At 37.5% G+C, this 27,866-nt stretch overlaps 1 protein-coding gene across 1 annotated transcript in view; it reads right to left on the minus strand.

Annotated features, from left to right (window-relative positions):
- The window catches only part of RNF169 (ring finger protein 169), a 109,500-nt gene that overhangs the window by 28,572 nt on the left and 53,062 nt on the right, over positions 1-27,866 (minus strand). Inside the window, exons 3-4 of the mRNA XM_047071427.1 lie at positions 9,157-9,303; positions 4,789-4,907 (exon numbers count right to left, since the gene is read on the minus strand). Coding sequence (XP_046927383.1) covers positions 4,789-4,907; positions 9,157-9,303 — 266 coding nt within the window. The remainder of the gene's footprint in view (positions 1-4,788; positions 4,908-9,156; positions 9,304-27,866) is intronic.

Below are 27,866 nucleotides of genomic sequence, written 5' to 3' on the forward strand. Positions count from 1 at the left end.
AAAATAGTTACAGAGAGGGAGGAAGGCAAACCAAAAGAGACTCTTAAATACAGAGAACAAACTGAGGGTGGATGGAGGGGGTGGAGAAGAGGGGAAAATGGGTGATGGGCATTGAGGAGGGCACTTGCTGGGATGAGCACTGGGTGTTGTATGTAAGCGATGAGCCATGGGAATCTACCCCAAAAACCAAGAGCACACTTTATACACTGTATGTTAGCCAATTTGACAATAAATTATATTAAAAAAATAATAACTAATAAAAATAATTGAAAAAATAAAAACAAACCCCCTCCCCCTCAAAAAAGATCCTTTTCAGATCTAAGAGAATTCTAAAAGAATATAACAAAATAGCAGCAGTAACAGTCACTGAATTATCATGTGGCAGAAATCTTGCTGGGTACTATTTACTTAAGATACAATTTTATATGGAATGGCAGTACTGGCATTACTGCATCACTTTCTTTCTTCTTCTTTTTTTTTGTTTCATTTTTTAAACTGGAAAGAGGATAGATGGTTAAATTATATCCTTTTTACGGTTAGGCCCTAGTTCCAAGAAGAATCCAAAGTGACTTACTGCAAAAACACATAAAAACTGAGCCTTAACAGAGGATATAGATCACATTAAGTAATAAATACGGAAAAAGTATACAAAAAAAATTTTTTTATTATAGGCTATGTTGAAAGTCATGACGATTGAATGGAAAACTCTGTCCTAATCCTAAACTTCCAGATAGCAAAAGCAAAGAGGAAAATGCAAGTGGACATGTAGCCTTTTGAAAAAATACTATCTCAACAGAGAAAGTTTTCCAGGCTGAGCTTTTAGAAGAATTTGCAATCAAGTTTGGTTTGATTCTAGTGGGGAAGAAGGGAATGAAGAGTGGAGGGACATAAATTTAAACCAATTTTTCAGATATTTAAAATAAAAGTTTAACTTTACAATTATATATCTTATGGTTTAAGTTAATTAAAAAAATTTTCTTAATGTTTATTTTTCAGAGAGACAGAGTATGAGTGGGGGAGGGGCAAAGAGAGGAAGACACAGAATCTGAAGCAGGCTCCAGGATCCGAGCTGTCAGCACAGAGCCCAACACGGGGCTTGAACTCACGAACCACAAGATCATGACCTGAGCTGAATTTAGACGCTTAACTGACTGAACCACCCAGGCACCCGTCAAGTTAATTTTTCTCAATTAACATATATTTTGTGATTAACTTAGAAATGATCTTGGATTAACTATTACTCTGCCTACTTGAAAGAAGTTTCATTTTCAGTAAGGCTCTAGAATTTTATGAATAATACTCCAAAGCCCTCTTTGCTTTGAATTTTTCGAATAAATGGAGACAGAGCTGTTGGCAAGACTCATAGCCAGAATCAACCAATGGATTCCGTCCAAAATAGCTATCCTATCAGGCTTACTCACTCTTACCTCCATGCCTTTGGGCTTAAGACAGAAAACTTTACAAAGTAGGTAAGTAAAACAAATACAGATTGATTTCCTTTAAATACAGTTGTAAAAACTTTGAAAGCTTTGGGGCACCTGGGTGCCTCAGTTGGTTAAGTGTCTGACTTCAGCTTACTTAGGTCATGATCTCATGGTTCATGGGTTTGAGCCCCGTGTTGGGTTCCACACAGAATCCCTGCTTGGGATTCTCTCTCTCTCCCTTTCTGCCCCTCCCAGAGACTTGTGCTTTCTCTCTCTCAAAATAAATAAACTTAAAAAAAAAAAAAAAAAAAAAAAAACTCTGAAAGCTTTTACTTATGACCTCTCTTTAAGAAAAGAACTTACAGAGAAGACCTATTCTCTTGTTGTTTGTTTTTAACACATGGAAAAAAAATGCATGTGAAATATCCAGAAATGATTAACGATGCTAATACGTTTTTTAATGTGGTAAAATATATATAACATGAAAGTTACCATTTTAACCATTTTAAGTTTACAGTCACATTGTTGTGCAACATCACCATGCTAATTATTTTTTAATATATCCATATGCTACATCTCATTGTGTTAGAGTAAGCAGTTAGTTAGGCTTTAACAGGATGCCTGGAGGCCAACAAAGGAGGTGGGGCTCGCTAGCCTAGCAGGGAAGTTAGAGACCTTTGCTGGCAGCACACCAAAAACAAACCCACAGAAGCCAGATCAAATCAAACAGGCCCAAGATGAAGAAGGCCAGATAGAGATGCAGACCAAGTAAGGGAGAAAAGGTGTGAAATCCTGCTCCCAAGAAATCCCCTAATAAATATTCCACCCAATATTCCCTAATAAATATTCCACCCTAATAAATATTCCACCCCCTAGTTAACAACTGTCAATAAAAGAAACCCAAACCCCAGGGTGAATAGCTCTCCCTTGAGCTTGCCTCCTTTCACATCTTGGAGAGCATACTCTCACTTTAATAAACTTTTCTACTTGCACTGCTCAGCTGTTGTGTCTGGTATATCCTTGAATTCTTTCTTGCAACAAGACCAAGAGCCTTCGGAGACATCTTTGAGATGAGGGTTCCGGGTCTCCCCAGTTCACCTGCGACAATTTCAGCACTAACATGTCCAAATTGTTTTTCTAAGTATCTTTTGGAACTGAAATTTAAATATTTTCTTATCTAAGGAAAAAAGTATGTTGACTAAATAAGACAGGCAATTCACAATATTATGGTAATAGATTTTCCAACCTAAGTTTTCCAGGACATCAGCAAACTATGTCCTAAAAAGATAAGCCTACCAACCAAATCCAATGAATTATTTTAATAACTGTACTTCATTAATAACTGAACTCAGCCCACAACCTTGGACATTTGGAAAAATGAATGCTGAAACCCAGAAATGTGTAAGACAAATCATAAGCATTCCTTAACAGTAAGATGTTAAGTGAATGTTTTCCTATGAATTAGTCCCATTGTGGCTCAATGATATACAGTAAGGGCAAGGATGGGCCGAGGAGCAGGAAAATAAGATATGTTACAGATATTCCAGAGCCACACATAACTGAAAGCATACCTCTGCATAAAGGCTTTTTACATTTTACCCTTTAGAGAAGAATTTTCTAAGTTCCTTGCTAGGCATTTCTAAGTAATGACATATTAACCTGCTACCCTCTTTAAAAGAATGAATTACAAGAGTAGAGACTAGAATTGGTGATAAGTAATTCAATGGCACAATTGATCAATATCCACTCCAACTAATTGGGGCAATTTGACCTTGGCATATTTGGATTTCAAGACAAATTTCTCTTTTTTCCAAGTCATTTCAAATTTATGAGATATTAATTAACTTATCACAGACTGCCTAAAAGCACATTTATTTGTTTCAGTAAGTATTTACTGTGACTTGACTAAAATGAATGACATGATCTGTTTCTCTTCTCAGTAGACCTCTTATAATCATTAAAATATGCCTGCTATAAATGGGGGCAATCCATATATATACAATCAGCAACTGAAAAATCCTTAGTCAAGCAGTCTTGAATTTTTTAACTTTAGGGGGCATCTATAGTTCAAGCTCATATGCACAATGCAAGCATTTCATCTTTACCATAAATGGAAAGTAAACTGGCTTATATCTCACTTATTGGGTTCTGATTACATCAATCAAACCTAAGTGGTTACAATACAGTGGCCATTAAATGTCAAATGAATGAATAAATACTCTAGGAAAGAGCCTTCCTGGAAGGAGTTGCCATTACCTGCAGAAGGGGAGGCCTTTAAGGGAAGGGGAAGGGGGAGGGGGGAGGTTTAATTAATTCTATTCTCAGAAAGAACAAGAAAATCAGACTGCTCCAAAAGAACACACACAAAAAGGATTTAGATATAAACATTACATCAGGAATCATAATAGTACATGCATTATACATCTTAAACTTGGTAGTTTTGGGGGTCATATTTATTAGTGATTAGCAATAAAAAAACTTAAAACGGAACCAAGTATATGTCCATAGGGGCAGCAAAAAAGAGAGATCTACTTCACAGTGCTGCTGGGAAGAAAGAGAGGAACCCTAGATATAAGGGTGAACAATGCTGGTTTTAACCAAAAACAGATAACAAAATGGCATAAAGATTGTGTCTTTTCGTCTTTATATTAAAACAGAGTGCATGGCATATAGTAGCTACTCACAAAATGTCTGTTGAATGAATGATTCCTTCTTACTTCCTTCCCCCATTTCTTCTTCCTTTCTTCCTATTTATCACTCCTTCCCCCTTCCTTTCTTCTCTCATTCTCTTTTCTTCCATCATTCCTCCTTCCTTCCTTTTCCTTCCATCTAGCGCTTCATTATTCCCTCCATCATCCAACATCCATCCAATTTCTCCCTCCTTTCATCTCCACAGCCTGCAAAGTCTAAAGGATCAAGAGATTTCTTGACAAGGTCTTAAAAACTTTGCAGTTTGTCTTCTTGAAACCTATTCAAGATATATTTTAGTTCTAGGCAGTGAAAATAAAATCAACTGTGGCCTCACTTCCTACTAAGACAAAAAACTCCAGAGAGAGAATCGACAGATGTTGTTAGCAGAAGTTGACATTGTTGTTCCTTCCCAAGATAGAAAGATCACACTTTGTAGCACAGAAAGTAGCATAATACTACTCTGAGGATACCAGAAACGAGTAAAAATTACTTTTAGATCAGCCCCTTGTTCCTAGTCCATATTTGAAAACCCAATTCCCACATCTTTCCCCCATTCCCACCTCTCCCTCCCCAAAGTAGCTACAACAAATACTTTTGCTCCCCCTACCCCATCCCTTTAGTCTCATACTCCAGAATGGAAGAACCTTGACTGACTTCAGTATCAGTCTCTTACCCTGCCAGGAAAGCTAAGGAGTAGGAGTTGTTCTTGGAAACAAATGCCGAGCGATGTGTCTGTGTCATCTTGCCTCGGGAAGGTTCTTCGTTCTCTGAATCTGAGAGGCGTGCAGGACACTGGCAGGAGACAAGGGAGACAACATTGTCTATTTGTGTTCCCATGGAATCTCCCATAGCTATTGTTCCACATCTATTATATGTCATTTCTCTCTAAGCACCAATGTTTCCAACCGCTTCTTGGAGATCCCAATCTGGATATCCCAAATAGCTCAAACTTAATATATCCAAAATTAAATTCAGTATTTTCCTCTCTAAGCCCCACTACCAACCCAGCTAGAAGCCTCAATGTCATTATGACTCTTCCCTTTCCCTTTCTTCAAAGTCACAGAAACACTGCATAGAGGTTTTGAGTACCCCCAACACTTCTAAATATTTTATTTCATTTATGCTTTATATCGGTCCTATTAAGAAGGGATTACCTTTCTTCTACAGATGGCAAACTGAGGCCCAGAATAATTAATTTGCATAGGACTGTAGAGTTAATAAGTAGCTAACGCTATTACTTAAATCCAGAGTGTCTGTCTCCAAGTGCCTTCATGCTAGTTCCACTCTACCCCATTCTACTCCTAAAATGCCTTTCAGACAGAATTCCTCCATGTATACTCATTGTCATTGCCTTTCCTTAGATTCTCATCCTCTTTTTCCTGGACTGTTGCAATTATCTACTTACTGGTCTTGTTCTCTCCAGCCTTTTTCCCTCTAATCCTACCATACCATTAAGCACACAAATATAATCCTGTTACTCCCCTGCTTAACTGTTGGTTAAAGGATAAAGTGGAAACACCTCAGTATGATACAATAATCTTCAAAAACTAGACCCAACCTTCTTTCATAATTTTTCTCCCACCAGGTCTCATAAAGGGAACTCCTTGAGCTCTAGTACAACCAAACTACTTTCTACTCTCCATGTACCATCAAAGACTTTCAAAGGCTCTGTTCTGAACATGCTACTCCCTTTGCCTAAAACTCCTATTCCACATTCTCTGCTTAAAAGAAATACTCATTGGCCCTTCAGAGGCATCTGAAATGTCACTTTCTCTGCAAGGGGTTCTAAACACCCCTAGAATCAGATTTTTCCATCTTGTTGATACTCATTCAGTTACCTTCATTTTATTTTAGAGTCTTATTTTGAGTCTTTCAATTTACGTTTGAAGTTTCTTTACACATACTTAGAAAAGAGGTCTGGAAGGTTATTTACCAAAATGTTTCTAAGAGTTACCTCTAAATTGTTAGATGACAAGCAGTTTTTCACTTTTTGCTTTATAATCTTTGATAAGACTAAATTGCTATACCAGATTGTTTTCCAACAATTCACATTATTGGTATTAACTATACCATAACAAATCATAGTAGATTGTCATGTCCATTTTATTTCCACTCCACATTGATAACAACAGATGGTAATATCTTCTAGAATAAGCACTTTCTTCCCTCCATTGAATTGAATTTGATAAACATGTACCCAACACCTATGATGTACAAGACAGTGTAGGAGATTTTAAAATAGCTAACTCAATTTTAAAGATTGAGTTAGATTTTAAAATAGATTTTAAAATAGCTTACTCAACAAACTTATAAATCTAGTAGAGAAACACAAATACACAACCATAATCTAAGGGAGAATGAAATAAATTCTGTAAAAGTTACAAAGTTGGGAGGGGAAAAAGTAGATGACAGGAGTAGAGAAACAAGTGAGGAATCCCTAATAGGTTCCAGGAAGGTGACAGCTTTGGAACTGGGCTTGGACAGATGAATAGCTTTCAAACAGGTAAGCAGGGTGGCATTTCAATTAGATGAAAATGCAAGAGCAAAAACTCTTAAGAAAGAAAAGCATAAAGCTATATATTTGGGGGGAAAGTAAACAGGTCTGTTCTCTAGAATTTGGGGGTATGAGCAACGATGGAAGATAAGTTAGAATTACACTAAGGACTTGAATGTTAGAGTAAAGAATTCTCATTTACTTTCATAGGAAATGAGGTGTCACCAAGTCTTTGGGGGCAGGAAAGCAAAATGATCTGTTCAGCTCTAATCATAATGTTCTCTCTATAAAAAACAATCCTTCAGCTGGCTTTCCACTGAGACCACTTGAGCTTCTCTTAGGTCCCCATTTGAACGTAGTCTTGGCTAAACTAAATGAAATTATTTTTTTAACACCAAAAACTCTTAAGACATATTTAAAGCAAAATCAGAGCCATGTAAAAGTCCTCAAAACAGACAAAAGCAAACAGAAAAAGAGGTAAAATAGCAAAAATCTAAAACTTTAAGTGTTCATAAGTGAGATTTTATTCAATGTGTTTTTGTATATAAAATGTTTTGAAACTGGGGCGCCTGGGTGGCTCAGTCGGTTAAGTGTCCGACTTCAGCTCGGGTCATGATCTCACGGTTTGTGAGTTTGAGCCCCATGTCAACCTCTGTGCTGACAGCTCGGAGCCTGGAGCCTGCTTTGGATTCTGTGTCTCCTTCTCTCTGCCCCTCCCCCTCTTATGCTCTGTCTCTATCAAAAATAAATAAATGTAGAAAAAAAATTTTTTTTATGTTTTGAAACTGACTACTACCAATAAAAACAAGTCTGAGGATTTATACTTCTTGATTCCTTTTAAGATTACAATCAGGTTACAATTCCTTTTAAACTAACAAAATGCAGTTGATTTCTGTTTCAAAGTTGGTAGTGGCAAAAGAAAAAGCAATTAGAGCAATTTCCTGGCCTTGACATGAATTAATACTAGAGATCTTTTCCTGGATGAAACCTGAATCCGGCAAGGCCAAAAACAGCAGGTTCTTTCTATCAAAGGACCACAGTGAAGGGTAAGCTCTCTTTGTCAAGACTGGTTTGTCCTAAAGAGAAAGGTCCTTCTGGATCATTTTGCCTGAAGGCTCTAAAGGACAGTCCTGTTGGGGTAAAGAGGCAAAGGTTGCTGTCTAGAGATCACAGACCACAGTTGGGGCTACTAGTCAGAAAACATACTGTAGGCGCAAGACATGTTTTATTCTCGCCATCCTAGTTAAACTGCATGCTGTCCAGTAGCAGTCTTTTTCCTTTTGTAGTTCCCAATGAACACAGCATTAAGAGTACACAAGCATTTCTTATTTGTTAAATTGAATCTTATGGAAGAGTGAAACCCTCTAAAATGCAAGTGATTGGTTTTGATAAGAATTAAATAATAACGATTATTATTATAAATGGGATAAAAAATGCACATGCATGTTGATAGCAGCAATTACTATTGATCCAAGAAAGCTTAAGTAACTTCATTTCCTGAAGGTCAGGAAAAATACCTTTGCAAAGAGTAAAGCCAAAACACAGTGAAATTAAGTAACCTGGCCAAAGTCGTACAGTCCGTTACAATGCTGGGATCTGTTTAAGGAGCAGACTTCTGAAGGTGCAGAAAATTTTTTTTTCCTTCCATTCTATGTTCTCTGTATTAAATACAGTAAAACTTTTATTAATTCCAGCTCATTGGGAAGCTAACCTGAAATACTAACAAGGCTAAATCACAAACTATTCTAAAAGATTATGACACTAAAGATATTGTAAGTACACACAGCAAGCAACAGAAAAAGGTCTGATCCAGTAAGACTTAACTAAAGAAAAAAAACCCAATTGTAATTATCCATTTGAGCATCCAGTAGGCCTTCCAAAAGTGCTTTCATACATACATTAAATATACCATTTACAACCTTTTTGAGTAATCTGCTTGGTAAAAAAGTGATGAAAACAATTCAGGCAAGATTTGCAAGATTAGAAGTCTAGAGTTAGTTTAAACTAAGGGTTAGCGTTAGTTTAAACTAAGTAACTTAGGGTTAGTTTAAACTAAGTAATCTGATATTGAAGTCCTACCTTATCTCTAGCACTGTGTTGCTTAAGGCATTAAAAAGAATAAAAGGAAATCAAATACAAGCTTTAAGGAAACCTAGTTGAGAATATAAGATGTACAAAACTCAAAGGTCAAATCACAACACAGAAGTCAAAACGACAACACACATGTAAGTAGTATTGAATAGAACAGTATTGAATAGTAGTGAATAGTATAGAATACTCCACAAGTAGTATCCTGTACTAGGTTTTTCCCCTCACTCACCTTTTTTCCCCACTGTTCCTTAATCTTTTCACCCAAGTCTCAATTGTCTCATTCAGAATTATTTTCTCCAGCTGTCATCGAGGCACTAAGTTTTTCACTACTCTTAAACTGCATACTCAGCAACTCTTCTGGTCTCATAGCTCACAAACATAGGTTTGCAAATCCCCATCACCTGGGATAATTACTGATTTGGGGCCAGATGTCCATCAAAACGGTGATATACTTACATGTTCCAGATTTGATTTCAGTACTAATGGCTCATCTCTCTTTTTCTGTTCATCCATTTTTCTTTTCCCTGTTTCTGTATCCTCTGATAACAGCTTGTGGATTTGATCTTCAGAGGTTTTCTCCTCTTGCAACTTTTCTTCTCTCAGCTAAAAATACAAATCACACCGAGAAGGAGAGTTTTAGGCAACTATAGACTTCAAAACATTTTTTACTCAGTAGTCTATTAGAACAAACATCACATGGAAGTTTGAGACTATTTTTCTTTTTTTTTTTTTTAATTTTTTTTTTCAACGTTTATTTATTTTTGGGACAGAGAGAGACAGAGCATGAACGGGGGAGGGGCAGAGAGAGAGGGAGACACAGAATCGGAAACAGGCTCCAGGCTCTGAGCCATCAGCCCAGAGCCCGACGCGGGGCTCGAACTCACGGACCGTGAGATCGTGACCTGGCTGAAGTCGGACGCTTAACCGACTGCGCCACCCAGGCGCCCCGAGACTATTTTTCTTATTAGATATAGAGCCCTCTTAATTTTTAAGTAAGTCTGCTTTCACTTGACTTTTGCCAAACATACACTGCATGACTTAAGATTTAACTACTCCGCATTCTTAAGCAATATGAAATGATAAAAGCTAAAATAATATGCGTAATCAAAAAATAAGATTTACTCACTTAGCCAAAAAAGGCTGAACCTAAAAACTTTCCACGTTCCCAGAAACTAGATAAAACTACATTAAGTGAGGAGAATAGCCAAGATGTAGGCCACAGAGGGCCAGGGGTCATTGGTCCTAGAGGCAATAGAAAAAATTATCACAGTTCCAATGTCCTGCAATTTATGCCGTTATCTTGTGGTCCAGAGGACAGGTCAAAATACATTGTTTACAAATAAATTTAAGGCAGAAGCCAATGCTCCTCATTTGGAGGTGGCAGGACATTATGAACATAAGATGAGCATTGGAATAAAAACTCAGGTTCCAGTGGGTCTGTACTTATTACCAGCTGTACCATCTTGGGCAAATGAAGCATCATATGCTCACCTACAAAATAGGTAATGCTACTTACTTTGTAGATACTGTAGTAAGAAATAAATAATAATATAAAGGATTTAATGTAGTGTCTTGCTGTGTACTTACAGTACATTAAGAGTTTCCTTTTATTTTCCTTTCACTGCCCTAGGGTTTTCACAAAACTTAAATGACATAAGGTATATCAAGGCATTTACAGGCTACTAATTTTCAATCATACTTGCAAAAAAAATAAAGCTAGAGAACAAATATTTCGCATTGGTTGTCACCTCAGGGTTAAAAAGCAAAACCAACAATAAAAACAATTAAGATTTAGTCTTGGTCCCTGAAATGCAGCCAGATCAACACTAAACCAATCTTGCACAACTAGAAAACTAATTTGAGGATTAACACAACAATCTGCACAACCTGAACTACAGAACTTGGCAGGTGTGCAGCACAGAGAAGTGAACTGGGGGAGAGAGAAGCCGTGGAGGGGAGGAAACTATTTTTGCTTCTGGAGAGAGGATGGAGAAGGCAGGAAGAGTACGGGAAAGCATCCTTCCCCCAATCCCTGAAAGCAGCTGGAGAGAAAAGAAAGAGTATGCAAGGGACTGAACAAAAAAGGGAGAAAGGATAAAGAAAAGGGTTTAAATTCCATGAACACTTTATAAACAGGGGGAGTGCAGAGTCTCAAACTCCATAGCTAGATACCTGGTAGTACTCTGGTGGGAAGGGCGAATCCCCAGGAGCAGAGAGCGAGGTCCAAGGGGTCCTCAGGCCACACGGGGAGAGCCGGTTCCCCGGCCGGGGGGACATTTCATAGAGGCTGTGAGACAACCCCACAGGCAAAGGTCCCAGAGGACCTTGGAGAAGAACCACATTCAACGGTGCTGGAACAAGGGCATTAAGGGGGAAGGCTGGTGCCAGATGTGTTGTGATTTACCATAATCCCTGAAACGCTGCTGCTACACAATCACATGAACTTTTTCTGCTGTGGGCTGGCACCCAGTTGCAGTCTCTGGGCATCAGCAGCAGCACAGTCCTGCGAATGTTCCTGGCGGGCGGGCACCCTATCATTGATTGGTGAGACCCTCCCCCAGAGGGTCAGAATAGGTCAAAGCTGCAGTCCCTCAGTAGTAAGGGGCCGGGAAACACAGCCACATCTGAGACAAAACTCAGGAGGGAAGTGCCTCCTGGCAGCCTGACAGCTTGGTCACAGTATAAAAGCAGAGAGTGGACGGAAGCCAGAGGCAAAGGAGGGGTGCTTGACTGCCGGTCAGGGAGAGCACAGAGTTCTGATACTAGAGACTGGGTAGCTAGGTGACGCCATTTTCACCCCTCCCTCACATGCGCATACACACCTACTTGCACCACAACAACCCACCCTAGTAAGCTAAGCAGCGCCATCTAGTGGAGAATGGAGCCGTTACACTAAGCCCAGTCCAACTGGGCCAACCTCGCTCTTCAGGAACTCCTCAAGTCTCTCTGCCTGCTTAGTTAACGGACTATAAAGTGCTTCATAGTTTGACTGCTAGGGGAAACCGTTTTAATTTCAATCATATTTCAGTCTGTTTGCTAGTCCATCTATTCACTTTTTTTTATTTTTCTTTTCTTATTCCTGAATACAGAAAGAGAAAAAAATTATTTTTACTTTCCACGGTTCTTAAAAATATTTTTAATTTTTTTCTACTATATTTTTTACTTTTTTTGTAAATTTTTCAAATTCTATTTTGCTTCCATCATTTCATTTTATTCTATTCCATTGTATTCATTTTTTCAACTTTTCAATCGTTTTCCTTTTTTTTCTTTCTTTTCTTTCCTTTCCTTTTTTTCTCTAATCTATCAAGGTCCTTTCAACAAAAAGACCAAAACACACCTAGGATCTAACTTCCATTATTTGATTTTTTTTTTTGGTGTTGTTTTTAATTCTTTAATTGTAATTTTTGTACCTTATTAATTCCTTTTCTTCTTTCAAAACGATGAAATGAAGGAATTCACCACAAAAGAAAGAACAGGAAGAAAGGACAGCCAGGGACTTAATCAACACAGATACAAGATGTCTGAACCAGAATTTAGAATCATAATATGAATACTAGCTGAGGTTGAAAATAGATTAGAATCCCTTTCTGCAGAGATGAAGTAAAAGCTAGTCAGGATGAAATAAAAATGCTGTAACTGAACTGCAAACTTGAATACATGCCATGGCAGCAAGGATGGATGAAACAGAGCAGCGAATCAGCGATATAGAGGACAAACTTATGGAGAACAATGAAGCAGAAGACAAAGAAACTAAGGCAAAAGAGCATGATTTAAGAATTAGAGAACTCAGTGACTCATTATAAAGGAACAACATCAGAATCATAGGGGTCCCAGAAGATGAAGAGAGAAAAAGCGGTAGATTCGTGTGAGCAAATCATAGCAGAAAACTTTCCTAACCTGGGGAAAGACACAGACATCAAAATCCAGGAAGCACAGAGGACTCCCATTAGATTCCACAAAAACTGACCAACAAGGCATATCATAGTCAAATTCACAAAATAAGCAGGCATGGAAAGAATCATGAAAGCAGCAAGGGAAAATAAGTCCTTAATCTACAAGGGAAGACAGATTAGGTTTGCAGCAGACCTATCCACAAAAACTTGGCAAGCCGGAAAGGAGTGGCAGGATATAGTCAATGTGCTGAATCGGAAAAATATGCAGCCAAGAATTCTTTATCCAGCAAGGCTGTAATTCAAAATAGAAGAAGAGATAAAAAGTTTCCCAGACAAACAAAAATTAAAGGAGTTCATGACCACTAACCAGCCCTGCAAGGAATTTTAAGGGGGACTCTCTGTGGGGAGAAAAGATGGAAAAAAAAAAAAGACCAAAAGCAACAAAGACTAGAAAGGACCAGAGAACACCACCACACCACCAGAAACCTCAACTCTACAGGCACCATAATGGCAATAAGTTCCTATCTTTCAGTACTCACTCTAAACATCAATGGACTAAATCCTCCAATCAAAAGACACAGGGTAACAGAATGGATAAGAAAACAAGATCATCTATATGCTGTTTACAAGAGACTCACTTTAGACCTAAAGACACCTTCAGCTTGAAAGTAAGGGGATGGAGAACCATCTATCATGCTAATGGTCAACAAAAAAACCAGAGTAGCCATACTTATGTCAGACAACCTAGACTTTAAAATAAAGACTGTAACAGAGATGAAGAAGGGCATTATATCATAATTAAGGGGTCTATCCACCAAGAAGATCTAACAACTGTAAACATATATACTCCAAATGTGAAAGCACCCAAATATATAAATCAATTAATCACAAACATAAAGAAACTCATTCATAATAATACCATAATAGTAGGGGAATTCAACCCCACTTACAACAATGGACAGATCACCTAAACAGAAAATCAACAAACAAACAATGGCTTTGAATGACACACTGGACTGTATGGCTTTAACAGATATATTCAGAACATTTCATCCTAAAGCAGCGGAATATACATTCCTCTCCAATACACATGGAACATTCTGCAGAATAGATCACATACTGGGACACAAATCAGCCCTCAACAAGTACAAAAAGATTGAGACAATACCGTGCATATTTTCAGACCACAATGCTATGAAACTTGAAATCACCCACAAGAAAAAATGTGGAAAGATAACAAATGCTTGGAGACTAAAGACCATTTTACTAAACAATAAATGGACTAATCAAGAAGTTAAAGAGGAAATTAAACAGTCATGGAAGCCAATGAAAATGATAACACCACAGCCCAAAACTTCTGGGACGCAGCAAAGGCGGTCATAAGAGAGAAATATATAGCAATCCAGGCCTTCGTAAAGAAGGAAGAAAGGTCTCAGATACACAACCTAACCTTATGCCTTAAGGAGCTGGAAAAAGAACAGCAAATAAAACCCAAACCAGCAGAAGACAGGAAATAATAAAGATTAGAGCAGAAATCAATGCTATCAAAACCAAAACCAAACAAACAAACAAAAAAATAATAGAACAGATCAATGAAACCAGAAGCTGGTTCTTTGAAAGAATTAACAAAATTGATAAACCCCTAGCCAGTTTGATCAAGAAAAAGGAAAGGACCCAAATAAATAAAATCAAGAATGAAAGAGGAGAGACCACAACCAACACAGCAGAAATAAAAACAATAGTAAAAGAATATTATGAGCAATTACACACCAATAAGATGGACAACCTGGAATAAATGGATAAATTCCTAGAAACATATAAACTACCAAAATTGAGATAGGAAAAATAGAAAATTTGAACAGATCCATAATCAGTAAAGAAATAGAATTGGTAATCAAAAATCTCCCAAAAAACAAGAGTCCAGGGCTGGATGGCTTTCCAGGGGAATTCTACCAAACATTTAAAGACGAGTTAACACCTATTCTCTTGAAGCTGTTCCAAAAAATAGAAATGCAAGGAAAACTTCCAAACTCTGACTATGAAGTCTGCATTACCTTGATTCCAAAACAAGACAAAGACCCTGCTAAAAAAGAGAATCATAGACCAATTTCCCTGATGGACATGGACACAAAACTCCTCAACAAGATACTAGCCAACTGGATCCAACAATACATTAAAAAAAATTATTCACCACGACCAAGTGGGATTTACACCTGGGATGCAGAGCTGGTTCAACATCTGCAAAACAATCAATGTGATACATCACATCAACAAAACAAAGGACAAGAGCCACAGGATCCGATCAATAGATGCAGAGAAAGCGTTTGACAAAACACAGCATCCTTTCTTGATAAAAACCCCCAAGAAAGTAGGGATAGAAGGATCATACCTGAAGATCATAAAAGATCATATGAAAGACCCAACACTAATATCACCCTCAATGGGGAAAAACTGAGAGCTTTACCCCTAAAGTCAGGAACAAGACAGGGATGTCCACTCTCACCACTGCTATTCAACATAGTATTAGAAGTCTTAGCCTCAGCAATCAGACAACACAAAGCAATAAAAGGCATCTAAATCGGCTAGGAGGAGATCAAACTTTCACTCTTCACAGACGACGTGATACTCTATGTGGAAAACCCAAAAGACTCCACCAAAAAACTGCTAGAACTGATCCATGAATTCAGCAAAGTGGCAGGATGTAAAATCAATGCACAGAAATTGGCTCCATTCCTATACACCAACAATGAAGCAACAGAAAGAGAAACCAAGGAATCAATCCCACTGATGCACCAAAAATCATAAAATACCTAGGAATAAATCTAACCAAAGAGGTGAAAAATCTATACACTGAAAACTATAGAAAGCTTATGAAAGAAATTGAAGACAACACACAAAAAAATGGAAAAATAGGGGCGCCTGGGTGGCGCAGTCGGTTAAGCGTCCGACTTCAGCCAGGTCACGATCTCGCGGTCCGTGAGTTCGAGCCCCGCGTCGGGCTCTGGGCTGATGGCTCAGAGCCTGGAGCCTGTTTCCGATTCTGTGTCTCCCTCTCTCTCTGCCCCTCCCCCGTTCATGCTCTGTCTCTCTCTGTCCCAAAAATAAATAAACTTTGAAAAAAAAAATTTAAAAAAAAAAAATGGAAAAATATTCCATGCTCCTGAATAGGAAGAACAAATACTGTTTAAAATGTCAACACTACCCAGGCAGTCTACATATTCAATGCAATCCCTATCAAAATAACTTCAGCATTCTTCATAGAGCTAGAACAATCCTAATTTTGTATGGAACCACAAAAGACCCCGAATAGCCAAAGCAATCTTGAAAAAGAAAACGAAAGCTGGAGGCATCACAATCCCAGACTTCAAGCTGTACTACAAAGCTATAATCAGCAAGACAGTATAGTACTGGCACAAAAACAGACACTCAGATCATGGGAATGGAACAAAGAACCCAGGAATGGACGCACAAACACATGGCCCACTAATCTTTGACAAAGCAGGAAAGAATATCCAATGGAATAAGACAGTCTCTTCAGCAAGTGGTGCCGCGAAAACTGAACAGCGACATGTAGAAGAATGAACCTGGACCACTTTCTTACACCATTCATAAAAATAAACTCAAAACTCAAAATGAAAGTTCTAAATGTAAGACATGAAGCCATCAAAATCCTAGATGAGAAAGCAGGCAAAAACTTTTCTGACCTTGGCCGCAGCAACTTCTTACTCAACACATCTCCGAAGGCAAGGGAAATAAAAGCAAAAATGAACTATTGCGACCTCATCAAAATAAAAAGCTTCTGCACAGTGAAGGAAGCAATCAGCAAAACTAAAAGGCAACTGATGGAATAGGAGAAGATATTCGCAAATGACATATCAGATAAAGGGTTAGTATCCAAAATCCATAAGGAACTTACCAAACTCAATGCCCAAAAAACAAATAATCCCGTGAAGAAATGGGTAAAAGACATGAATAGACATTTCTCCAAGGAAGACATCCAGATGGCCAACCGACACATGAAAAAATGCTCAACGTCACTCATCATCAGGGAAATACTAATCAAAACCACAATGAGATACCACCTCAACACCTGTCAGAATGGCTAACATTAACAACTCAGGCAACAACAGATGTTGGTGAGGATGCAGAGAAAGAGGATCTCTTTTGCGCTGCTGGTGGGAATGCAAACTGGTGCAGTCACTCTGGAAAACAGTATGGAGGTTCCTCAAAAAATTAAAAATAGAACTACCCTACGACCCAGCAATTGCACTACTAGGCATTTATCCAAGGGATACAGGTGTGCCATTTCAAAGCGGCACATGCACCCCAATGTTTACAGCAGCGCTATCAACAATAGTCAAAGTATGGAAAGAGCCCAAATGTCCATCAATGGATGAATGGATAAAGAAGATGTGGTATACATATACAATGGAGTATTACTCGACAATCAAAAAGAATGAAATCTTGCCATTTGCAACTACGTCGATGTAACTAGAGGGTATTATGCTAAGTGAAATTAGTCAATCAGAGAAAGACAAATATTATATGACTTCACTCATATGAGGAATTTAAGATACAAAACAGAGGAACATATGGGAAGGGAAGCAAAACTAGTATAAAAACAGGGAAGGGGACAAAATATAAGAGACTCTTAAATACAGAGAACAAACAAAGGGTTACTGGAGGGGTTGTGGGAGGTGGGATGGGCTAAATGGGTAAGAGGCATTAAGAAATCTCCTGAAATCATTGTTGCACTATATGCTAACTTGGATGTAAATTAAAAAATAATTTTTTAAAACTTTTAATAATTTTTTTCAAAGTACCAAGAAAAAAAAAGATTTAGTTTTATCTTTCCAATTTCTATACGTCTGATTGCTACAGGCTTGAACTAATCTTTAATATGCTGAGTCTAATTCAAGAGGTTACAAATATTCAATGAACACCATACACAATGTTATGTCAGGAAGAGGCTCAAATGAAATAACGTACTCCTAACTCTGCCCAAGTCAAACAAAAAAACAAAAGGATGAAAAGCAAACCATGGCCAGGAAGAAAGTAAACCTAAAGCCTATATTAATTGCCCACATGAAAGCTCAATGTCTTTTGATGATATCAGAAGAAAAATTCTTGTTCAACAGATTAACCACAGGCTACATAAAGGGGCAATTCATTTTTAGAGGATAAAGAGGCAGAGTGGCAAAAAAGAGAACAAGCTTTAGCATCAAAGTAATTGCTATCATTTATTGAACTCCTTGTGTGTCAGGTGCTAGGCTAAGCACTGTACATACATCATCTCATATAAGAAAACTAAGTTTTAGGAGTTAGGTATTGTGTTCAAATTCCCAGTGCCATAGTCCAGGAACTAGAATTCCAATCTAGGCTTATCTCAGTTGTTCTCAAGCAAAGATGATTTTACATCCCAGGGTACATCTAACAATGTCTGGAGACACTTTGAGTTGTCACAACTGAGGGTATGGGGGTATGTAGGTGCTACAGGCAGACTGTGGGTGAGGCCAAGGATTGCTACTAAACCTCCTAAATGCACAAGATTGCCTCCAATAATGCCCCCCCCCCACAGATGTTGCTATTAAAAAAAAAACTGTTACATTTCCTATTTTATATATTTTAGTGTTATTTTGTTTACTTAATGGTGTTTATATACTATGTCCTCTGGCTTTTCTAGTGTTTTAAAATGCATCCTTCTGCCTCCTACTAATGTTTATTATTGCTCTCAAAATTTTACAATGAACTTTGACATGGGCTGCTTCTGGCAAAACAACCTTTCTATTGTAATGTTGAGTCTCTAACACACTGTCATCTTAACACAGCTAAAAACTTACAAAATGGAAAAACCTACATGTGCATTTAAATCTTCATATGAATGATATTTGTGTCTTCTCCCTACTGGGTTCTGTAGCAGTTTTTTTTTTAAATGTTTATTTATTTTTGACAGAGAGAGAGAGAGAGACAGAGTATGAGCAGGGAGGGGGCAGAGAGAGGGAGACACAGAATCCGAAGCAGGCTCCAGGCTCTGAGCTGTCAGCACAGAGTCCGATGCAAGGCTCGAACTCACAGACCGCGAGATCATGACCTGAGCTGAAGTCAGAGGCTCAACTGACTGAGCCACCCAGGCGCCCCTTGAATAGTTTTTTATAAGGACTTGAGAACTTGGTGTCTAGGAAAGAGTTTTCACAGTCAGGGAAAATGACTTCGGGAGTGTCGGAAAGTAGCATATAAACTTGAAAAAGAAACATCAATAGCTGCTCTTTATTGAACTGTTCTTTGTGCCAGGCATTAAATTTAGAGAGCTTACCTCATTTAAACATTAAGGACTCTGTTTGATTCTATTATTATCATTTTATACACACAAAAATTAACACTCAGTGGTTATTCCCCAAAGTCGCAGAGACTGAATACTGAAGAGCAAACCACTGGCTTCCGATAACAGGATTTCTCAACCTCAGCACTCTTAGGCCATGTAATTCTTTGTTATGGGTAGCTGAACAGAGTCTGAGAAGAAGGCTCATGCATGAATACTTTGGGAGTAGGAGTTGAATACAGAGTAAACTTACCAAGGAAAGAAAGCCAATAAAAGTGGTATGGTGGTGGGTCCAATAATTGGCTACAAAGGCCAATATGAGAAACTGTATAAAATGCATGTCAAGACTGTCAGTCTGAAGTGAGAAAAAGGGAAGCATGGATCTATTGATTCCTACCTCCCACCGACCAAAGTTTGCTTCACGAGGCATGAAATACCCCTCACACTGGTTTGTACAACCTAAGGAAGTTCCCATGGTAGGCACTGGAGAGCGATTACAGAGAAGCCCTAATGCTAAAAGCAAGAGGCAAGCACTAGGAGCCTAAACAAGATCTCAGGCTGTACCAAAGTGAAGCTGCCCACTACTGTAAGTGGAATGGTTTTTACCACTTCCATTTCTGGATGCTAATTATTAAAGAAAAACTATTGACTTCTGTACATTAATCTCATATCCAGTCACACTACCAAAAAAACACCATGTAATCTTTTCCTGAAAATATCTTTACTTTGCCTTCACTAGTTTTTTTTTTTTTCAACGTTTTTTATTTATTTTTGGGACAGAGAGAGACAGAGCATGAACGGGGGAGGGGCAGAGAGAGAGGGAGACACAGAATCGGAAACAGGCTCCAGGCTCCGAGCCATCAGCCCAGAGCCTGACGCGGGGCTCGAACTCACGGACCGCGAGATCGTGACCTGGCTGAAGTCGGACGCTTAACCGACTGCGCCACCCAGGCGCCCCTTCACTAGTTTTTTAAAATAAAGTCTTTGGGTGCCCAGGTGGCTCAGTTGTTAAGCATCTGACTTTGGCTCAGGTCACGATCTTAGGGTTTGTGAGTTTGAGTCCCACGTCAGGTGAGCTCAAGCCCCGCTTCAGTGAGCATCAGCTTCGCTAAGGGTGAACATAAGCCCCACATCGGGTGAGCATGAGTCCGCTTCAGATGAGCCCTGCTTCTGTCTCTCTCTCTCTCTGTCTCTCTCTCTCTCTCTGCTCCTCACTCATTTCCACCCTCTCTCTCTCTCAAAAAAATTTTTAAATAAAAATAAACTCTTTAAAATCAAGGATTATAAACAGAGAAGTGTACAAATCATGAATGCAAAGTATGATCAATTATACAAAATAGGCATATCCATGTAACCACCACCCAGATCAAGAAACCAGTACTCCCTGTGCCTCTTTTTACCTAAAAGTAACCACAATTCCAGCTTCCAACACCAAAAACTCATTTTTACCTATTTGAATTTTATGTAAGTGGAATCTTTCATGGGTATTTTATCAGTCTTTCTTCAGTCAACATTCTATTTGTGAGATTCATCCATGTAGGTGCATAGAGTAGGTTGTACCTTCTCATTGTTTTATACTATTCCACTGTTTGACTACAAAACAATTTAACCATTCTACCATTAATGGATATTTGGGGAGTTACTAATTTGTGGCTATTCACAAATAAACTGCTATGAATATTTTTGAAGATGTATCCTGATACACATACTGTTCTGTGGTGTATATTGTAGAAGAGAAACTGTTTAGTCATAAGACATGGGTGCGCTGCCATAGCTTCCCAAGTTGGTTGTGCAGAGAACACTTCCACCCCCCAATGAGGCAGAATGACAGTTGCTCTCAGCCTTAACACTCAGTACCATTTGTCTATTTCAGTCATTCCAGTGAGTATATACTGGGACTGCATTATGACTAGATATGCGTTTCTCTGGTGACTAAAGATATAGAGCAGCTTTTCATATGTTTATGGACTATTAGGAAATCTTCTTTTATGAGCTGCTGATTCACATTATTGTCCTTTTTTCATTTAGATATTTGGGGGGTTTTTTCCCTAGTAATGTGTAGGAGTTATTTATATTTTTTGGATATGAAGCAATTTTCAAGAAAAAATATACATAGGACATATATATGTATATACATATATATTTTCATGTATATGAAAATCAGAAACTTTCAGACAAAAGTTTCAGGTTTTAAGGTAGTTTAACTTCAGTGGGTTTTTTTTTTTTTTTGAAGCTTATTTACTTTGAGAGAAAGAGCATGTGAGCAGGGGAGAGGCAGAGAGAGAGGAGAGAGAATCCCAAGCAGGTTCCACACTGTCAGCGCAGAGCCCTGGCATGGGGCTTGATCTCATGAACTGTGAGATCATGACCTGAGCTGAAATCAAAAGTTGGACACTTAACCAACTCTTTGTGTATCCTGTTCAAGAAATTCTCCCATGTTACCGTTAAGAAAAACAACTTTTTAATAAGCTGTATGCCCAACATGAGGCTTGAACTCATGACTCCAAGGTCAAGATTCACATGCTCCAGCCAATTTGAGCTGGCTCCAATTGAGCCAGCCAGGTGCCTCACCTCCCGTGTTATCTTTAAAGAGATTGTTATTTGACCTTTCATACTTATTTTATTTATTTTTTTAATTTACATTTAAGTTAGTTAGCATATAGTGCAACAATGATTTCAGGAATAGATTCCTTAATACCCCTTACCCATTTAGCCCATCTCCCCTCCCACAACCCCTCCAGTAACCCTTTGTTTGTTCTCCATATTTAAGAGTCTCTTATGTCCCCCTCCCTGTTTTTATACTAGTTTTGCTTCCCTTCCCATATGTTCCTCTGTTTTGTATCTTAAATTCCTCATATGAGTGAAGTCATATGATATTTGTCTTTCTTTTTTTTTTATTTTTTTTTTATTTTTTTTCAACGTTTATTTATTTTTGGGACAGAGAGAGACAGAACATGAACGGGCGAGGGGCAGAGAGAGAGGGAGACACAGAATCGGAAACAGGCTCCAGGCTCTGAGCCATCAGCCCAGAGCCCGATGCGGGGCACGAACCCACGGACCGCGAGATCATGACCTGGCTGAAGTCGGACGCTTAACCGACTGCGCCACCCAGGCGCCCTGATATTTGTCTTTCTCTACTAACTTCGCTTATCATAATACCCTCTCTAGTTCCATCCATGTAGTTGCAAATGGCAAGATTTCATTCTTTTTGATTTTCGAGTAATACTCCATTGTATATGTATACCACATCTTCTTTATCCATTCATCCATCGATGGACATTTGGGCTCTTTCCACACTTTGCCTATTATCAATAACACTGCTATAACCATTGGGGTGCATGTGCCCCTTCGAAACAGCATACCTGTATCCCTTGGATAAATGCCTAGTAGTGCAATGGCTAGGTCGTAGGGTAATTCTATTTTTAATTTTTTGAGGAACCTCCATACTGTTTTCCAGAGTGGCTGCACCAGCTTGCATTCCCACCAGCAGTGCAAAAGAGATGCTCTTTCTCTGCATCCTCACCAACATCTGTTGTTGCCTGAGTTGTTAATGTTAGCCACTCTGACAGGTGTGAGGTGGTATCTCACTGTGGTTTTGATTTGTATTTCCCTGATGGTTGAGCATTTTTTCATGTGTCGGTTGGCCATCTGGATATCTTCTTTGGACAACTGTCTATTCATGTCTTTTGCCCATTTCTTCACGGGATTATTTGTTTTTGGGGCATTGAATTTGATAAGTTCTTTATGGATTTTGGATAGTAACCCTTTATCTGGTATGTCATTTGCAAATATCTTCTCCTATTCCATCAGTTGCCGTTTAGTTTTGCTGATTGTTTCCTTTTCTGTGCAGAAACTTTTTATTTTGATGAGGTCGCAATAGTTCATTTTTGCTTTTATTTCCCTTGCCTTTGGAGACGTGTTGAGTAAGAAGTTGCTGCGGCCAAGGTCAAAGAAGTTTTTGCCTGCTTTCTCATCTAGGATTTTGATGGCTTCCTGTCTTACGTTTAGGTCCTTCATCCATTTTGAGTTTATTTTTATGAATGTGTAAGAAAGTGGTCCAGGTTCATTCTTCTGCATGTTGCTGTCCAGTTTTCCCAGCACCACTTCCTGAAGACTATCTTTATTCCATTGGATATTCATTCCTGCTTTGTCAAAGATTAGTTGGCCATACATTTGTGTGTCCATTTCTGGGTTCTCTATTCCGTTCCATTGACCTGAGTGTCTGTTTTTGTGCCAGTATGACCTTTCACATTTAGATCTACAACCCAGTTAGAACTGATTTTTTTTAAGTGAACTATAGTAAGGCATGTCTACATCTAATAAAATGAACACTTACAGAATGTTTAGCTCAGTGAGTTTTGACAAATGTATATATCCATGTAATCATCACCCTGATCAAGATATAGAACATTTTTACCTCTGAAGAAAGTCCCTTCAAGCCCACTAGCAATCAATCCCCCTTCCTACTCAGTCCTAAGCAACCCCTAAATCTGATAACTGTGACTACAGATGAGTTTTGTCTATTATAAAATCATACAACATATATTCCTTTGTGTCAGGCTTCATTCACTGAGCATATTTATGAGATTTGTCCATGTTAATAATTTTATTATTAAGACATTCCTTTTATGGATGAGTTACATTCATTCAGTTGTATGAATATACCAAAATGTGTTTATTCAAATGTTGGATATTTGGGTTTTATTTAGTTTGGGGCTATTATGAATAAAGCTGCTAAGAACATTCATGTCTTTTTGTGGACAGATGTTTTATTTTGCCTGGCTAAGTGGCTACAAGCAGGTTCGCTGGGTTACACAGTAAGTATATGTTTAAATTTATTTTTTTTTAATTTTTTTTCAACGTTTTTATTTATTTTTGGGACAGAGAGAGACAGAGCATGAACGAGGGAGGGGCAGAGAGAGAGGGAGACACAGAATCGGAAACAGGCTCCAGGCTCTGAGCCATCAGCCCAGAGCCTGACGCGGGGCTCCAACTCACGGACCGCGAGATCGTGACCTGGCTGAAGTCGGACGCTTAACCGACTGCGCCACCCAGGCGCCCCAAAATTTATAAAGCAATTGTCAAAATGTTTCCCATCATGGTCATACCATTTCATATTCCTACTAGCCTTGCATGAGAGTATCTGATGATTCACACTCTCCTATTCATTCTCATTCTTGGAATTGTTAGCCTTTTTAATTTGAGCCATTCTAAAAGATGTAAGGGATATCTCATTGTGGCTTTAATAACTATTTCCCTGCTGGCTATTTATGTTGAGCATCTTTTCATTTGTTTAGTAGCATATCTTCTTTTGTGAAGTGTCTGGTCAAACCTTTCACTCTCACATTTTTCTTTTTTTTTTTAACTTATTGCTTGCTAAGTCCAAGAATTCTTTACAAATTCTGGATACAAGTCCATTGTTAGATACACATTTTGAGAATATTTTCTCCCACTATTTGTTTTGCCTTTTTATTTCCCTAGTATGTGAAATTTTTTAATTTTGATACCCATATATCAATTTTTTCTTCTGTGATTAGGATTTTTTGTGTTCCTGTCTAGGAAATCTTTGCCTACCCCAAGGCCAAAAATGTTTTCTTCTATGTTTTCTTCTGCATAGTTTTAGCTTGTAAGTTTAGTCTATGATCCATTTTGAATTAATTTTGTATATTGTACAGACGTCAAGATTCACTTTTAGATACTCACAGGATATTCAGTTTGTTCTAGCACCACTGTTCAAAAGACTATACTGTTGCCACTGAATTACTTTTGTGCCTTTATGAACATCAGTTGACGATATATGAGTGGGTCTATCCCAGGTCTATATTCTACTCCATTGATCTATGTCTTTTCCTTATGCCAATACCATGTTGCCTTGATGACTAGCATTATAGCAATTCTTGAAATCTAGCAGTAAAGTCTCCCAGAAATAACATTATTCACAGACAACATAATCCTCCATGTAGAACATCCACTATAATCTACAAAAAAAAACTACTAGAATTACTAAATGAGTTTTAGCAACAGAATATCAAAATATCAAAATATAAAAATAAATTGTATTTCTATATACTTGCATGAACAATCAGAAATTGAAACTTTAAAATACCATTTACTATAACATCAAAAAATGTGAAATACTTTATATCTGACAAAAGATGTGGAAACTTAAAACCACAAATATTGTTCACAGAAATTTTAAAAGATCTTAAAAAACTAATATATACCATGTTGATGGGTCTGAAGACTCAATATTATTGAGATGCCAATTCTCCTCAAATTGATCTATAGATTCAATGCGATCCCAATCAAAATACCAGAAGCCTTTTTTTGTAGGAAATGGCAAGCTGATACTAAAATTCAGATGTGTATACTGAGAAGCAAGAATGGCTAAAATAACTTTGAAAAAGAACAATTTGAGGAATAACACTACCAGATTTCAAGAGTTGTTATAAAGCTACAATAACCAAAACAACATGGCATTGGTATAAAAATAAACAAATAGATCAGTGGTACAGATAGAATATAGAGTTTAGAAATAAACCCAGAAATATATGGATAACTGATTTTTGACAAAGTAGCAAAGGCAATCCAATGGAAAAAGGATAGTCTTTTCAACAGACAATACTCGAACAACTTAACACTCATATGCACGAAAAGGAACTTGGATCTATACTCACACCACATATAAAAATTAACTTGAAATGGATCACAGACCTAAATGTAAGGCCTAAAACCTTAAAACTTCCAGAAGAAAACAGAGGAGAAAATCTCTGTGAATTTGGGCTGGGCAAAGAATTCTTAGATATAATACCAAAACCACAATCTACAAAGAAAAAAGTTTATAAACTATTTTTCTTGAAAGATATCCAGTAATTCTACTCCTAGCCAAAAAAAACAAAAAAACAAAAAAACAAAAAAACCTGAAAACAAAAACTCAAAACAAAAAATATCTTGCTCTTCAGAAGACTCTAAGAGAATGAAAACATGGACACAGACTGGGAGAAAAATATTTGCAAAGCATATGCCTGATCAAAGATTTGTATCCAGAATACACAAAGATCAAAATTGAACAATAAGAAAATACATCACCCAATTTAAAAAGGCAAAATATTTGAACAGACATTAAACCAAAGAAAATATATAGAAGGCAAATAGACACATGAAAAGATGCTAAACATCATTAGTCATTAGGGAAATGAAAATTTTTAAACCACAATGAGATAGATACCCCTACGCACCAATTAGAATTGCTAAAATTAAAAAGACTAATCATACCAAATGTTGGTGAAGATCAAGAAAAACCCGAACTTTCACACAGTTGGTAGGAATTAAAATAGTAAAACTACTTTGGAAAAGTTTGGCAATTTCTTAAAAAATGAAACACACACCTACCCTATGATCTAGCCATTTCACATCTAAACATTTACCTAAGAGAAAAAGAAATATATGTCTATACAAAGACATACATGAATGTTCATAGCAGATTTGTAATGGCCAAGAACTGGAAACAACCCAAATGTCTATTAAAAGGCATACAGGTAAACAGACTGTGACATATCCAGTCACAATGAAATACTACTCAGCAATCAAAAAATAAATTATTGATACATGCAACAAAGTGAATGAATCTTAACATAATTGTGTTTAATGAAAAAGTCAAACAGAAGCAACAAAAGAAAAAAGAGACAAATTGGGTCTTCGTCCAAATTAAAAACTCTGTCCAAAGGATGTTTATCAATAAAGTATAAAGACAACCTACAGAGTAGGAGAAAATATGTGCAAATCATATATAAGGACTTAATATTCAGAATACATACATAAAGAGCTATTAGAAGTCAACAACAAAAAGACAGCCCAATTCAAAATTAAGCAAAGGACTTGAATAGATATTTCTCCAAAGAAGAGACACAAGATGGCCAATAAGTACACAACACAGTGCTCAACATCATTATTCACTAGGGAAATGCAAATCAAAATCATTATGAGATACCCACTAGAATGACTATAATAATTTTTTTTTTAAGAAAAAGGAAAATAACAAGTGCTAACAAGAATGTGGAGAAATTGGAGCCCTCAGACATTGCTGGTAGGAACGTAAAATGGTGCAGCTGCTGTGAAAAAGTTTGACAATTTCTCAAAAAATTAAATATACAATTATCCGTATGACCCAGTAATTCTACTCCTACTCAAAAAAAACTGAAAACAAAAATTCAAAACAAATACATGTACACCAGTGTTTATTGCAGCATTATTCACAATTGCCAAAAAGTGGGAACAACCCAAGTATTCGTCAAGAGATGAATGGATAAACAAAATGTGGAATGTCCATGCAATGGTATACTATTCAGTCATAAAAAGAAATGAAGTACTAAAACATGTGACAGTGTAGATGAACCTTGAAAACATTATGCTATGTGAAATAAGCCAGACCAAAAGGACAAATACTGTATGATTCCACTTATATATCTAGAATAGGCAAATTTGTAAAAATAGGAAGTTAGTTAGAGGTTACCAGGGGCTAGGGGGATAGAGAAACGGGAAGATATTGATTAACGGGTACAGAGTTTCTGTTTGGAGTAATGAAAAAATTTTCAAAAAAAAACAGCAGTGATGATTGCACAAAACTGTGAATGTACTTAAGGATACTAAGCTGTATACTTAAAAATAGTTAAAAAGGCAAATTTTTGTTATATATATTTTATAGCACTTAAAAAATTTTTGTGTCATATAGTATCATGAAGTTCCAGCTAGCTTTCCATCCTTTTAGATATTACAATAAATATCTTGCATGACAGTTCACTCAAGGCAATATTTTAGTAGCAGGATTCTGGTCAGAATCAGGTAAGTGAATTTTCCACTAACAGCTAAACACAGAGCCAAATAAAATTCCCAGCCACAGGCCAATGTTCCATAGAAGGAACAGGTTACAGAGCTCACTAGATTCTTAAATCCTA

Source organism: Lynx rufus, unplaced genomic scaffold (assembly GCF_022079265.1).
Source record: "Lynx rufus isolate CCGP_SWC_20201006 ecotype Redwood Valley unplaced genomic scaffold, mLynRuf1.p SCAF_9, whole genome shotgun sequence".
Classification (NCBI taxonomy): Eukaryota; Metazoa; Chordata; class Mammalia; order Carnivora; family Felidae; genus Lynx; species Lynx rufus.